The 17,149-nt window shown below is 35.6% G+C and overlaps 1 protein-coding gene and 1 long non-coding RNA gene across 2 annotated transcripts; one reads left to right on the plus strand and one right to left on the minus strand.

Annotated features, from left to right (window-relative positions):
* The first annotated feature begins 2,747 nt into the window (after positions 1-2,747).
* On the plus strand, positions 2,748-5,096 carry LOC139964104 (NLR family CARD domain-containing protein 4-like). The gene is made up of 2 exons (XM_071965455.1): positions 2,748-2,811; positions 3,538-5,096. Exons 1-2 carry the CDS (start codon positions 2,748-2,750, stop codon positions 5,094-5,096), a joined length of 1,623 nt encoding a protein of 540 aa, XP_071821556.1.
* Positions 5,097-14,833: 9,737 nt separating this feature from the next.
* Positions 14,834-16,849, minus strand: LOC139964235 (uncharacterized). Its single transcript, XR_011791917.1, has 3 exons — positions 16,666-16,849; positions 15,472-15,537; positions 14,834-14,903 (listed from the first exon to the last, which is right to left on the minus strand). It is a non-coding gene; the product is annotated as an uncharacterized lncRNA (long non-coding RNA).
* Positions 16,850-17,149: the final 300 nt, after the last annotated feature.

The following is a 17,149-nucleotide window of genomic DNA, read 5'->3' on the forward strand; positions in this document are numbered from 1 at the left end:
CACGTGCGGCACTTTGTATTGCTGCATAACACACATTAAAGATCAAATTAGAAAATGTTTAAGAAAGGAAAACAGATTTGTACTTCACTTTTTGCAATGAACCTTGACTACAGTTTTACTTGATGTCACTATCGATTAGCATCAATAGAATATAAAAAATCAACTCAAACAGCTTCGTTAACATGCAAAAGGATATCGTGAATATTGATATCAAGACAGAAAGTTGAATTGTTCAAGGCGGGTAAACATTATATTACTTCAAAGGTCGATGCTTTGTGTAAACAATAAACAGTAAGTAATTAGAAATAAGGAGAGATTCACTTTGATGTAATCTTTGTCGAGCCAGAGACCTGTTGGTAAAGTGATGCTTCTGTTGACTTATAGAATTATACATTCCCTTACCGAAATCCCAGATCTGGGCCAGATATAAGAATCCAGATCTGGTCCAGATCTGGAATTTCAATCTGGGCCAGATCTGTTCCAGATCTGGAATTTATATCTGGCCAGATAAAAAATTGGGCAGATATAACTTGATATAAAATCAAGTTTTATATGGCCCATATAAAATTTGATCTGGTTAAATATTATTGCATCCATATCTGGGCCAGATAAAACTTTATCTGGTTGATATAAAGAAAATCCAGATAAACTTTTATATGGCCCATATAAAATTTGATCTGGTTAAATGTTATTGCATCCATATCTGGGCCAGATAAAACTTTATCTGGTTGATATAAAGAAAATCCAGATAAACTTGTATATGGCCCATATAAAATTTTATATGGTTCAAGTTTATGGCTTCCATATCTGGGCCAGATGAAACTTTATCTGGTTGATATAAAGAAAATCCAGGTACACTTTTATATGACCGATATAAAAAAATATATATATCTGGCTAAAATGTCAATCAAATAGGAAATAACTGGCCAAAACTGGACTAGCATTGATATTAACTTTCCAGCGTGATCAGTTATCTCTGTTCTGGTACAGAGACCCATACAGAGAGCAAGACACACACAAGCTAGCTGTGTTCTAGAACTCAACTGGATTGGAACAGAGTGGAAATATGTAATGTGCATGCACATTACACATTTTTACTATACCTTACCAAAACATTTGCAAACTGATATTGAATACATGTACATTCAAATTTTTCGCCCAGGTAAATCATATTACTTACTTAAAAAAACTGGCATCGCGCAGTACGTACCACTAGTACACTTAAAAATAATAATTGAAGGTTGAGTTCTTTATTCTTCTGTGGTCCTGTAGATGTTGATACTAAATTGCATTGTGCTATTCTTTTATTTAATATATTTGCTTTAATAAATAAGTTCCAGGAGGGCGATATATGTTCCATTCAGTATCGAAGTTCAGTCCCAAAATATATTCCTTGTTGCCGTCCATTCCAAAAACTTCTTCCTTACTTCTGGCTGTTCAGTTCACTATAGAATCCTTTGCCAATGTCCTGACATCAATAGGTTATTATTTATGAATCTCCATCACCTTTTCTTAATGTACCAATCCTTTCTGTTTAACTTCCTTCTGCTCTTTACTCCTACCATGTGGACACTAGTGTACACATAGCTCCCTTTCCTATCTCACTCCTACAAAGTATCAAAACACATATGTCCATTGTTCAAAACGGCCTTCACACTTAATCAACTTCTGAGTCATCCTAGGATGCTGTTTCAAGCTAAGACCCTGTGGTTGCCTAGCAACCCAGATAGAGATAGTTATTCCCCCTTTGACTTAGTGTACACTGTAAGTGATTTACTATTGAAATATATATGCAAAGTGCAGTACCACAATATAGTGCAATGTTAATCTCTATGAAAATACACTATGTAAGAGCATACAGTCTTAAAGTTTTATCTGTCAATATAAAGTCAGGTATAACTGGATAAACATGATGTATATCAAGTTATACCTGACTTTATATTGACAGATAAAACTTTATCTGCATATCTGGATTGACTCAATATCCAGTTATATCTGGCTTTATATGGCCAGATAAAACTTTATCTGCATATCTGGATTGACTCTACATCCAGTCATATCTGGCTTTATATGGCCAGATAAAACTTTATCTGCATATCTGGATTGACTCTACATCCAGTTATATCTGGCTTTATATGGCCAGATAAAACTTTATCTGCATATCTGGATTGACTCTATATGCAGTTATATCTGGCTTTATATGGCCAGATAAAACTTGATCTGCATATCTGGATTGACTCTATGTGCTGTTATATCTGGCTATATATGGCCAGATAAAACTTGATCTGCATATCTGGATTGGCTCTTTATCCAGTTATATCTGGCTTTATATGGCCAGATAAAACTTTGTCTGCATATCTGGATTGACTCTATATCCAGTTACATATGGCTTTATATGGCCAGATAAAACTTTATCTGCATATCTGGATTGGCTCTATATCCAGTTATATCTGGCTTTATATGGCCAGATAAATCTTGATCTGCATATCTGGATTGGCTCTTTATCCAGTTATATCTGGCTTTATATGGCCAGATAAAAGTTTATCTGCATATCTGGATTGACTCTATATCCAGTTATATCTGGCTTTATATGGCCAGATAAAACTTGATCTGGCCAGATTAAACCAGATGTAAAGCCAGATCTGGCATTTCGGTAAGGGTTGATTTATGATAATTTTGTTAAGTTGGTTTATCCATGCATGCTGTATCTATATATATTCAACAGATCATCGCTTTGAGAGATAATCATGGGTAATACCACTCAAAGGAAAAGAGAAGACCCAAGCAAACCAGATGCTAAAGTTTTGCAAGGTTTGTAGTAATTACATAATTTTGTATCAGTAACTTAAGCATAGGAAGGCTGATGTTAAAATAAACATTGGTAAGGATTTAAACCTCAGCATTGTAATTACTCTTACAGTGTACGATTGAGAGTTCAACACGATTGTTTTATTATTATTTTATTGTATTTTAATAAAAAGGTTGGTGATATCTAACTGATTGAGTGACTTCTGTAACATTGTGAGATATTATAATACACTGTATTAAACTCACTTTATTTAGATGTAATCAAATGCAAGAACACACCTCGTACTTTTAACTCTTGGACTGCTGGCAGGACAGAGTTCAGCTATAAAATGTTAAAGTTTGTTTTAAAGAAAGTAAATAAACGGTAGGCCACCTGTATCAGATCGAGAGCAAAGTAATTGAAATATTTATGTTATTATTACTTAATTCACAAAGGGCCAATAAAATTAACATTTACTGAATTTGAAGTGAATTATACCAGCTGAAATAGACTTCTACCTTATTAATTTTACCTAACTGATTTGAATCGGTATATGTAGATATAAATGCTTGAAGGCGATGTAAATTTGCATATTACTCTGATTTAACTTGTATAACTATGTCATTAACAGTAACATCAAAGAGATTGCCCCCCAAAATTGTTTCCAGTTTATATATAAGCACTGAAACGCCCCAATTTCATTGACCTAAAAATAATGTTAACAAATCAACATTTTTTTCTCATTGCAGAAAAAAAGGCCATACTCATCAGTTCTCTAAAGAGAAGGTATAAACTACAATATGATGCAATCCAGCCCATACCCTACATCAAGGACAGACTATATTGTGTCGACAAGGTATTTGTTGAGGGCGGTACAGAGATCCATATTGTTCAAGGAGCGACGAGGGAGATAGAAGGACAATGGGTACGTGTGGACTCGTACAAAGATATCTTCACAGACCCACGAATGAAAGCCAAACGGCGCATCATAGAAGCAGAAGCTGGGTATGGTAAGTCAACAGTGGCCCTACAGCTCGCCTATGATTGGTGCAATGGTGTCAAGGATTCACCTTTTAAAGACGTAGAGATTCTAATTCTTCTCCGGTTGAGGCAGCTGAACAGCAAGATATCTATCTATCTCGCAATAAAGCTGTTCTTAGCACCAAACGATCCTCGAATCAAATCTACTGATATTAAAAATATCATTGAAAGCTGTTCTTCTGTTAAGGTACTCCTGGACGGGTATGATGAGTTTCCTGATAGGGACGGAGCCACCGGAAGTGATGTAGAACGTATCATTATGAGTAATCAGTTTAAGGATATTGATGTTACCCTGACAACCAGATATCTTCCGAAGGACTATGACAAAGCAAGCACAAAGCGAGTGCGGTTAGTTGGTTTTGACGAAAAAGCACGTGACCAGTATATTCGCAAGGCTGTTACTGGGGAAGACGATGAAAGCGTTGCTAAAGTTAAGCGCTCTTTGAAAGCAAACCCGATCCTGGATGACCTATGTCAAGTTCCTCTCATCTTTGTAATGTTTTCTCACATGACCCACGAAAAGACACATTTTCAGAAATTCAAGTCAGTCACTGAGTTCTTTAGATACATGATCGAATGCTTCCATAGTCATCTTAGTAATAAATCATTGGCTAAAAGTGCAATGGCGTATATTATTGGGTATGCTGTCAAATACAAGGAACTTAGTAAAGTAGCATTTGAAGGTCTCTGCGGTGAAAACCAACAGTTATCATGGCGTAAGGATGGACTCTGTACACGACTAGGTCAAGGTTTTTGTCAACATTATATTGCAGTTGGTATCTTGGTAGAGGAAGAAGTGTCTGCTGGGACAAACGAACAGACTTCTGCTACAGACATACAGACAAGGACTGACATAAGGTTCTACCATAAACTATTCTGTGAATGGTTTGCCTCTTTTAGACTGGTAGAAGTTGTAGCTGCTACAAGAGATGAATCTGAGCTGGAGAATGTTCTTGATAAAGTGGATCCATTTAATCTTCAGTACCTCTATCGATTCACCTGTGGGATTAGCTCAGCAGTTGGGACGAGAATAATAGAATACTTGAAGAGCAGGAAAGACGGTGATAAGTTTGCCATCCTCTGCATCCTGGAGCAAACTGGTAAGGTAGATGGAATCAAGGACACCGTCAGGGATCTGTGTTCAAAGCAAGTTAAGATCAAGTACGACGACAGCAAGCTTCTTCAGAGATCCACCATCCAGCTCCTGGAGATTGCATCTAGGCTTGATGTAAGTATGTTTATCATAGAAAACAGTTTGATACATTAGTTTCTGTCAACTATACCAAACCAACCTGATGCTGATCAATTAACTAAATATACAAAAAACAATATCAACAATTAAACATATCAACGTATTTTTTAACCAAACATCCAACTCATGAATGTTTACATTAGATTCAGTGACAGACAAATCTAAATAAATGTATATTACGTTCAACTACTCAGCCCGCCAAGGGAAAGTCACAATTATCAATGTGTTGTTTTATTTAAAATAAATCTCGTTTCATCGATGACTGTTTCGTTATGAGATATCATTCAAACCTATTGGAAGTATAAGCAAAGATAGTTCAAGAATTAAGTCTACTGAAATAAATGTCTCATATATCTAAATAGACATCGTTCCATCCGTTTGTAAATGCAATTCAGATCTCTAAAATATGTAAAGAAAGTCAAACTGTAAACTCCAAAGGGTCACCACGAGAGTTAATGTATTAAACTCAACAACTGAGAGATTACTGATCGAATCTACACAAGCTCGTACTACAATTTGCTTTATATACTGTAGGTCTCAACATGGACCTCTATGCAGAACGTACATGGAAAGGAACTTAAGATTCAATACCGTACTATTCACGGCTAGTAATGTGAAACCTGTAGAAGGGTGCAAATTAAGATTTAAACTTAACTGTTATTACAAAACTCAACCACAAAGAACAAAGTTAATAACAGTATAGATTGATTCCGCGATATATTCGAGTCTTCGTATGGATATGTTGTAATTATCGCTGCAGGAAGGTTTATAGTTTTATACATTTCGAAATTAGTGTTTTCTTGACATAGGGAGTTCCTTTCAACGTCTTGGACACTGCATGGAGGTTATATAGGCTAATATATTCCTTGTCACTGAAATATTATCTTAAAGGGTAACCCTAGGCAGAATTTTCGTATGGATAATGTTTTAGTCAAAAAAGAAAAAGAAAATTTAGGTGCCAGAAATATATCAATAGCTATTGAGTTTTTCAAGACATTCACCTTAGAAACTATGTTTAAACGATGGAATGCCTGTTTAAGGTTTCAAATCCTTCCCCCCTTTGAAACAGGCCTACATGTTAACATTCAATTCATTGACTTATAAATTAAATAACTCAACAACCGTCTTCTAACTTCACACTATAACAACAGAGTAACACTGAATGACATTCAACACAATTTGACCTTGACATATTTGTAATCTAGTGTAAACATAATGCCTTATTGTAATATAGTATAAACAACATGTATATCCCTTATTGTTATATAGTGTAAACATATCCCTTATTGTTATTAAGGGTAGAAGTAGCCCTTATTTTAATTTAGGGTAGACGTAGCCCTTATTGTAATCTAGTGTAGACATATCCCTTATTGTAATCTAGTGTAAACATATCCCTTATTGTAATCTAGGGTAGACATATCCCTTATTGTAATTTAGGGTAGACGTAGCCCTTATTGTAATCTAGTGTAGACATATCCCTTATTGTAATCTAGTGTAGACATATCCCTTATTGTTATCTAGTGTAAACATATCCCTTATAGTAATCTAGGGTAGACGTAGCCATTATTGTAATCTAGGGTAGATATCCCTTATTGTAATCCAGGGTAAATACATCCCCTATTGTAATCTAGTGTAAACATATCCCTTATTGTTATATAGGGTAGATATATTCCTTATTGTAATCTAGGGTAGACGTAGCCCTAATTGCAATGATAGACTAGACCTACATTGTATTCGTTAGAGTAATCGTGCATTAGGCCTTCGGTGTAAACCACTGTTTGTTCGTAAAACTTCGCTAACTAGGCGATGATCTTAGAAATTGAAGTAGGGAGAATGACTTCATGCGACATATACTGAAGCCACCCATCCAACTGTTGGCGCTTTGCTTGTACGGAGACAGGAACGGCGCGTAATACAAACACTATACGTCTTTGACATTACTAAAGTTAAAAAAATTGACATAAATCACACAAAATGGTGATATCGTGTGCCGCACTTGGGTGCCAAAAATGTGGCAGTGGTCTGTAGTTTCACAGGTAATTCTAAAGATGAGATAGTAGAAGCATTCGCATAGGAATCTAATTACTGTACTAATGTCGTCTTCTCAGCTGCACATATTGTTATTCACTGGACCCTGGATATAGATAGCCTATAGAGGCCCTAGACCTGTTACGGCTTTCCTTTCGGATGCGGTGTGATGAAAGCCTAATGACTATATCCCTAACGATAGTTCCACATGCCAGAATAACATGGGATAACAGTTATGATGTCCTGGGCGTATCACTAACAATTTAATTCTAAGAAAATAGGCTACTATACGCTTTTTACTTTGTCTCGTCCGAAACAGGTGTACGTTGTGATTGACAGCTTGGTTGTCCGGTTAATCTGTGATGGTTTTAGTTAAATAGTTTCTTCGTTTATATTGCAGGCGCATGCTAAATTTTGCTTTACAATGACACCTATTTGTATACAAACACAGTTGTTCTAATATTTGTAGATTTTATCACATATGCAGACTAGATGTAACATTTAACTTCCATGCAAGACATCTGTGTATGTGGCTTTTACTGCTTGGGTGTATCAAGTCTGTGTCATATGCATTATGACGTTTATATGACCAGAATGAAAGTAATCAGTGCTGTTAGCTCTGGAATATTATTTTGTTTTCTGGTTTAGGAAAGGCCAATTTATTAGGGGAAAATATTTTTATCTTGATGGCCCTTCAAAGCTGCCCTAAAAATTTCATCGGGACGCATCTAGAATATGTTCCTCTTTCCTAGTGAGAAAACAAGGCATCTTCGTTATCAATCTTTGTAAAGTCTGGTAACTTAATACGTGATGGAACTGAAGCATCTTATCTTCAATCTTAAAAGATATCTAGTCATATCTCGTAATATTGATAATATCAACTAACTATGAAACAATTATACAATACCACAGGGCAAACTTCTTATGGTGTATGATCTTTATATTTGTTTGTTGTGGAAACAGTGACTGTCATACAACGGTAGTCAAGTCCTTTATATATTTAGTTTGTTGCACAGGCTAAGTGAATGTCAAGCGTATAACAGCAGTTTATAAAGTCATTCTAGACGTAAGCCTACTGAAAATCAAGGACCAATGCTCATCAAGGCATCTTTGTCAAGTTTTGCGGTCCTGTGTATGATATTTTTTTAGTGAGCTCTTGATACAGTGCTATGGAGAGAACTTTTTTCTACAAGAGTAGTCATAAACACTGGACAGCAACTGAACTAATCTTGTACCATGAAGGAGGGCAGGGGAGGAGCAGAGGGGTAGCTAGGGGCAGGGACGTCGCTAGAGAGAATCTTGGTAAAACTGATCAAAGTTGGAAAATTTGAGTGCGACAGTCCGAATTTCCGACTGTCGCACTCAAATTTACCTAGGACTATTATATTCTTGTAATTGTGAATGACCTAAAAATTTTGGTCAAAATTGACTTTTAATCAGTCATATTTACCACGTTTCCCTTGCCACTTTGAGAAATTGTATCTCGCGATCCTTATACTCTGCTATACCAAACTTTGTATGATTTTGAAAACTCTAAAAAAATGCCTAACAGAACTAAGGTACAATGTTCGCCAGCTTCAATTTGGTTTATATATGCACTAATTTTGCTATTAGGTGGGTTGACCCTGTTCGCTAGCTTCATGTAAGTTCAGGATATACATTGACTCTGTGGTATACAATTAGAAAACACTCAATGTAGAATCTACGGAAGCTTAAAGTGCCATCAACATAAGACAAACTTTACCTCATAGGTTAGCATTTTTAGATAGATGTTTAGATAACAAGATAAAATCTTATCAAAAAAATGTTGGATTGCTCAGTTGCTTTAACTGAGCAATTGAACAATGTTCTGAAAAATGTGTATTTGACAACTTGTTTAATTGTTCACTTCATTCCAAATGCTCAGTTGGAATGAAGTGAACAATTGAAATGTTTTTCACGTGAGTGATATAAAGCCCCTCCCCTCCCCCTCCCCCAAAGAAAATAATATTAAGTGCGTACAACATCCTTACTTAGTTGAAAGGGTTTGAACACTCGCGAAAAAATAACGTCTAATGCCGGTAATCTGACCTAGTTTCGAATGAGGTGTAACAGAAGTGTTAAACACCACCTTCGATCCCAGAAAATACACACACGGCTTGTTACCATTGGTAATTAGACACTATAGAGTGTACAGTCAATACATACAGCACAGTGTACATAGCAGAGATGGACATCTCAGGTCTAGATAACGATAACAAGGTATCACGTTTCATTACTGTCTGTATTTTGTAGCGACACGCACAAAACGTCACTTGCAAGCAAAGGAAAGTTAACTTTTTCAGAGCGGGGCATGCGGTTTGGGGCAAGTCTTCAATGCCTTTAATAGTGTAACTATAAATACAATGTACAAAACAACAATAACTCACACGTTGAATTTCAGCTGGAGTCTAACAATTTATTATATATTATATAAAAAGTTTAATTAAACAAGAATAAATTAACAACAGAAAACTGCCTGGGAATGATAGACAAAGAAACAGAGAATTTAAGTTTAAACAGTGAACAAAATAATCAGCATCTCATGAATAATCATCAACCATATACATAAACATGAGAGAGTATTAATACATCATTAGCATTAACTAACTGTCCTTAAAATTCATTACTTTAGGTGTTACATTGATGTTCTGTATGTAATGGTGAACATGTATTATGAATGGTTGGGCCTACATCACAGACAGAAACGAAGTATCCAGTCTCTGGCCCTATACGCCATTCAAAGTTCATTAATATCACTCAACCTGTTATAAATACCATGTATATGCCAATCAACTCATTATACATACTGTACCATGTATACCAACCAACCCATTATGCATACCATGTATGCCAATCAACCCATTATGCATACCATGTATGCCAATCAACCCATTATACATATCATGTATGACAACTCATTATACATACCATGTATGCCAATCAACTCATACATATCATGTATGACTATCAATTCATTATACATACCATGTATGACAATCAACTCATTATACATACCATGTATGCCAATCAACCCATTACACAGCATAACTACATGACTCACATGCTCATATTAGCACAAAGCTTAAACAGTGTAAAAGTAAATAATATAGTACATAAGTAACCAGTCAACTAACCATCGTAGCATATTCTGACAATGAAATATGGAATACTGTTACCTTTATAAATCAACAATAAAGAAAAATCCTTAATAAGAAATGGTCATCAAGTGAAGGGTGAAATATAAATCATGTTAAAAATGCACATCTCACACAAACAAGAAAAGTCCTCTCTACTGGAATGTCAGTGTTAGATATTACATCAATTCTAGACTGAAGTCTTCAGTAGATATAAAATCTGAATTTACAAACAAAACAGTCATTACTATTTAAAGCATAACACACTCTACAAAACATAGACAGTCTATTACCATGACAATTATCTAACCTTTTCTAGCATATTCAATATTATGTAATACTATACAATCATAACAATGCAAGTATTGGAGATTGGGTTCTCAAAGTTGTAAAACAAAAGAATGGCTTAGTGTAATATTGATTCAATTAATAATATAATAGATAAAATCAAGGTATATTTGTTTCCACTGACAGAGTATATTCTGTTATATGAAATTTGTGTTTAGCGCCAAGTAGCTGAATAGGCTTTGGTCATTCAATTCACAAATCATACACAGCAATACAGCAGCATGCCAACAAAATGTGAACAGAAAGATTGTAGCTTGAAACAGAGCACCATACCAATGTACCAAGAATTGAAAACAACAAGTTGTTCATTTCAAACAACATGAAAATTAACATAGTGACCTTTATCTGTCATATCTTCCAAGAGGAAAATCTACATCTCAGGTACTGATAACATCTACTTTGGTAAGTCTGTCACTAAGTGAAGTTGTATAAAAAACAATTTCTGCTTTCATTTTACATTTGGAGGACTATAAATTCAAACATATTTCCCACATAAACCTTATTTACTGATTTGTTGCTTATTTAATTTTGTTTGCAAATTTCATACCCACAGAAATATACAGTTGTATAGCACTGATTAGTACTGTACTGACCACAAATATACTGACTACCACTGTAAGTTATGAAAACAGACCACATTGGGCAAAAAAACACAACATTCTTATTTCTCCCCCCACCCGATTGCTCCCTTTTGCCTCGCATGAATGTAAAACATGCTTTGTCAATTTGAAGAAAGAAATCAAATCACATTATGAAAAATAAATGAGACAAAATTACAAACAATAACAGATGATCTGCAACAATGTCATCAAATAATATTACAGAAGCAATTGTAGAAAACCTTCCTCTCATCAACCCCCTAATTCTGTATTCTGTATTTCCCTCTTAAAATTAGAATAACCTCCCCCCCCCCCCCCACCCACACACCAACCTCCCTTTATAGAGCAAACCAATACCCTCCCTTTCAAAATTCAACTCTAATGGAATAAGATTTTAAGTTAAAGATATTTTTATTTCTTAGTCCTGATAGCTGACAATTTCAGTTGTTTTAACAATACTAATGTTTTATATACAGTTCTAGAAAAGAATGACCTTGTTAGAAGCGAGCCATACTTGCCACACTTTCACAGCATGGAAACTAAAGATGATCATTTACTTCTCAGAACCGTTTCCCCATCTTTACATGGTAATTTCTATCTGTAAACACCTCTGTGTGTTTCCCCTGGTAAAATATATCAGTAAAAAATGGGAAGAAAATGAATCTAAAGGAGTTTATATTCAATAAATATTCCAAAAGGCTCACAAAATGGCAAAAGAATAATTTCTGAGTGAAATACAGTATATTAAATTATACAAGATAATGCTACCAATGGTATGAAATAGTAGAAACCCTGTAAATCCAAAGGAACTTTAAATATTTAAAAATAGAATGGACAGAATAATAAAATTCAAACCAATTTATGCTGTTCTTTTACGAATAAAATCCAACATTCTTCACTGGGTGGTTTAGGAAGAGAGTTGACAGGTGATGCAAGATTAGCAAGAGATGAGCACAGGTTTTGCCATGAGTAAGAGGGTGGGGGGGGGGGGGGTATATGTATATATGTAAGTGACATTTATGTGTTTCCAACTACTGTAAATGTGTGAAGGATGTTAAATTTACCATGACTTGCAAAATGGAGCCAGGTCAAGAGTTAACATAGTAAAAATAGCTTATCAAGAGTACCACCTACCCTACACCTCCCTCCCCCCTTCCACAGATCAAACCAAGGAAACTGGACTCACAGTCCTAGTCTCTTACTAGACTATCATAAAAACAATTGAAGAGGATTGGTAACAAAGCAAGAAGGGTGAAGCTATCCACCCAAAAACACTTATGGACCAGGATTTTCCATCAAGTAGATCAGCAACATCAGTTTTTGGACAGCAATTAGAATCCCTTGATAGACTTACGGCAACATGTCTTTATTTATGTATTTAAAATGGTAGCAAATTTACAGACATGGGTATCCGATAACTGTAACTTGCTGGCTAACCTACACAATGTCCCTCACATATGAACTCACTATATGTATAACGCAGTTCTATGTAACTGATTGACCTCAACAAGAGTTTTTAATTTAGTGCCAGAAATATTGAATTCACTATTCATCACTTTAACATGAGAAGTTTAAAGTTACAATGTGTTTTAGATGTACACAGCAGGACTCATTACCATTTAACAACATAACCATGGAGTTCTAGTATTGTAATGAAACTCATGACATCATTGATGCTTGTCTAACTGGCTTGTACCTTCACTTTCCATGATCACTGAGTTGTGTAGAGGCTGGTTCATCCTGTAATGTAGTGTTGTAAATATTGGTCACATGCAAGGCAAGAAAATCATGAAAAATGTATAAATTCTTTTAGCTGAACTTATAGATCTATAATGGTTCATGGAGGTCAACAGGTGACCAGATTGCATGAAGGCAGTCTGGCTATTAATGGTAATATTAAATATGATTTAATTATCTTTAGACTTTGTGACAACAGTTATTACTTTCATATTCATCTTTATGTCACTTTCATATAGTAGAGCTGGGTCGGGGTGGGGAGGGTGCGAAGGCTGTGGGTCGGTGCACAGTTCTCCTTAAGAAGTGTACTGTTATCTCCCAGTCTTCTTTACATACATCAGCTGGTTCTATCATGAATTATATATTCAAGGTTTAATGACAGAAGTACATAAGAGAAATTTTAAAGATTCATACAGTTTATCAGCATGTTTTAATGTTACCTAGCTCATTGTATGTAAACCTGCTGTTAACCATTTGAGCTGTGATATAAAATGTAATGAATGGGAGTGCTGTCCCCCCCCCACTCTTTAAGATTTTTCTAAAATGAAGGGTACTTAGATGCAAAATAGGTGCTATGTTTTGTCACTCTTGAAACAATGTTGAAGATTCATCAACTGTGTATGATGTACTGCATATACATGTAACTTATATACTGTACTTTAAAAATTTATTGTACAAGCAGTCTCCCTACAAGTGAGGGAGCACCCACTTCCTCCTTGATTTTATTCAGGGGATTAAAGTCCCCACAAATAAAACATGGTTGCAACCCATATGTGACACTACAGCAGTCTTTGTGGGCAATACACTTCACATGTTAGCTGTAAAAGCTCCCTACACTATTAGTAAGTAAATTATGTAAAAGTGCATATTTGATTTGATTGAAGCTGGAGATACGTCAATCGGAAATGAGCATTACCAGCACAAACCCTGGAAATTCTGGATATTTTCCCAATAATGGGTTGTCTTGGACCAGTTAGGGTGGTGTAAAGCACTGCAGTATTTTGGGTTACACAAACTACAATAATGCTTGTATATATGGAATATTGAAACTCAATCTCTGGAAAACCTTGCATTTCATTTGACCTTTACTCACTGGCAGGTTAGCAGGCACGTATCCAGGGGGGGGGGCGTTGGGTGTGCCCCCCGGGTAAGAAAAAGAGGAGAGAAGAAAAAGAGAAGAAAAAGAGGAGGGGAAGAGAAGGAGGAGAGGAAGGAAGGGAAAAGAAAAAGAAGAAAGAGAGAAAAAGGAGAAAAGGAGGGAGTAAAAGAAAAACGCCAAGACACCGGGAAGAGAATGAGGAACAGTGACATAATTACAGTGCTGATCCCTATTATATTCACAGGGTAGCCAGTGACGGATCGAGGATTTCGGAAGGGGCGTGCGCCTCACCCTACCCCTTACACAGACAACTCCATTTTTGACGTTTCCATTTTTCCTCTCTCACTAATGTATCTATATATATACAATATATGGTCTATCATAACGCGTGTATGTGTATGGACGCCTTAAACAATTGTACAATGTGCTATGAAACCGACTCGACCGAGTCGTCGGAGAACATGACGCATTTCGGGAAGGGGGCCCCCCCCCCGAACAAAATTTTTCTATGATATCGCAAGTAATTTCAAAATAGATAGAGGCTTACATGCAATTTACAAGGCCTGGAAGTGTCATTTCCAGCGATCTGGGAGGTATTTTCGGCCAAAATTTTCTTGTACGCTTCGCGCCAACTCATGGTGGCGCTACGCTTAGATAGTTTGCCTACAGGCTTTGCCCCTCCCTTGGCAAATTCCTCGCTACACGCCTGTTCGAATTTGTAAAGCAAACAGCAGATGTCACATCATATCAGTGAAGAAGAACGCAAATTTGAGGTAGTAAGCCTCAGGGAAAGAATCACACAACCAGGAAGTATATGGTCTGTCGGTCTATATTGTCAATACTGGATAAACAGCTCCTGAAACATGGAATTCACAAGTTACAAACCAAAGTAAATAAATGATAAAGTAAAGTTTGCATTCACAAAACAGCATGTTTCAAATGACTTGGATAAATAAAGGAAAAAAATATAATTATGCTCCATGCTTCATCGTAAACAATCAACATTGGATTTCTGTATGAAACTTATGCAAGTTAAACAAATGTTATCAAGCATAGAAAATCTCCAACCTGGAACATCACTTTAATAATCGAGATAGTTGATTAGAGAAAACTTAAATTAAAGCAAGTCGCAGCCCATGTTGCCAGTTTTAGGTACTTGATCATCTTTACCTTAGTCACCTCTTCTACTGAAATTGCTTACTAAATTCTCTCTGTAAGTGCAGGCCATAAAATATGAAGCATAAATTCTGTAGAGGGTATTGTCCAAATATATAGTTATAAACAAAACTGTTACTCAAATATTAAGTTTCCAAAAAAAAACAATGAATTTGTGTTCAGATGATACCAATACATATCCTTGCAGTAATTTAGCAGAACTGTGCTGAAAAATAAGATAATCATCACTACCAAACACCATGACTCACCATCCAGATACCCAGTAGAAATGTACCCTCACAAAGATATAGTTTTACACCTTCAAGGACAGTTACCTAAAAAAATAAATATAACAGGTAATAGAGATGTGCCAACCAAAAATCATATAACATTGGTCACTATGACATAAAATAATCAAGACACCCCATTCCCATAATTCAATCATTGAAATGTTGATATGAATCCTGCTACAGTGTTATGTCTGGAAATACCAAAGAATGAAATCAACTCATGTTACAAACACTCAATGCTGTCATAATCACACATTCCAGTGATACTATCAGGTTAATTCTCCAAATATCAATAGAACTCAGGTGACACTGTCTCAACACAACAATCTTGACCCTTTTTTATCTAATAACACTACTGTATGTACAATATGTAACAAGAATGCAATCAAAAGACCGAAGATATGCATCCACAATGGAATGTAAATCCCATCATACCCATACCTTATAAATCTGAACCCGTCCTAATAACATAGGACAGTTCTTTTGTAAACATTTTATAAATTCAGCTACCTTCATTGCTGAATTCACTCTTTACTAAGACTCTTCGTTACCCTGGCAACTAAATGTACTTTGACATCAAATAATCAATAAAGAATTAGGAGTTGAAACGATGTGATAACCAACCAACATACGACAATAGAAAACACTAAATAACGAAATCCATTTTCACATTGGAATAATATCATACTTCATCACCAAATAACCTTATTTTCTCATAGTATGTCATATTATCAACATTCATAGTGCATATCAGAATGTCTCCCTCTTTCCGTAAAATCCTCGAGCGTGTCCATCTCTCACATATATGTACACTCACTGTGGTACCTTAGCTTGAAAAGTACAATACATTTCATAACCGTTACTTCTAAAAATATGATATAATCAACATCGATAATCACCGCTAGTCACAACTAGAGATGAGCTTAACATAGTTATTCATATAAAAAATTATCATCTTCAAGTCACAAGATCCAAAATTGACAATCGAGGTGAAGGAATGATCGTGACTAATACATCCGCAAAACTAGTATATAACAGGTTACGATACACGCTACTTAAAATACTTCGTAACGGAACTTAGCTTCAACAAAATAAAGATCATTTTGGTCTCAAATAGACATTAAGTCTTCATCTATACTTGCACGCATGTACAAAAATACTTATTAAACTCACCCACTTATTCCTACAAGAAAAATCACTTGATAAACAGTCACTTCTTGGCTAACAATATACTGCAAGGAAATCGGACGTCTCGCTTCAGTGATCGGTGAGTGGCAAGCGCAAGAACAAAGAGCAATTAACTCACAAGCACCGCATGGCTGAGCATCTAGACGTATCACATGGCGTAACTATCAATTTTAACCAGTGACAAGAATATTTATGGGGAAAACATTTAATATAAGGTAGGAAACAATCATTTAGATATAAATAAATTAAATTTAAAGAAATACTAAGATCCTCAACCAATTAAGAGAAATATACAGGCACTATATTGTATGATGCCCACTAATATCAGAGTGAACAACTGACAGGGAACAAGTCATGCCTACCCTGGATAACCTTGGTGAGATCTGTTTAAGTTAAAGCGACATGGGGGACCAAAACAAGAACATACTCTAGAAATTCCACTTTACTACATCAGTGAGCATGAAAACAG

This window comes from Apostichopus japonicus, chromosome 22 (assembly GCF_037975245.1).
Source record: "Apostichopus japonicus isolate 1M-3 chromosome 22, ASM3797524v1, whole genome shotgun sequence".
Lineage (NCBI taxonomy): Eukaryota > Metazoa > Echinodermata > Holothuroidea > Aspidochirotida > Stichopodidae > Apostichopus > Apostichopus japonicus.

Bases quoted from the DNA above. Each gene is read 5' to 3' on its own strand.
- LOC139964104 (XM_071965455.1), top strand. From the start codon at position 2,748: ATGGGTAATACCACTCAAAGGAAAAGAGAAGACCCAAGCAAACCAGAT. The intron at 2,812-3,537 runs GTTTGTAGTAAT...TTCTCATTGCAG, and splicing joins AGATGCTAAAGTTTTGCAAG to AAAAAAAGGCCATACTCATC.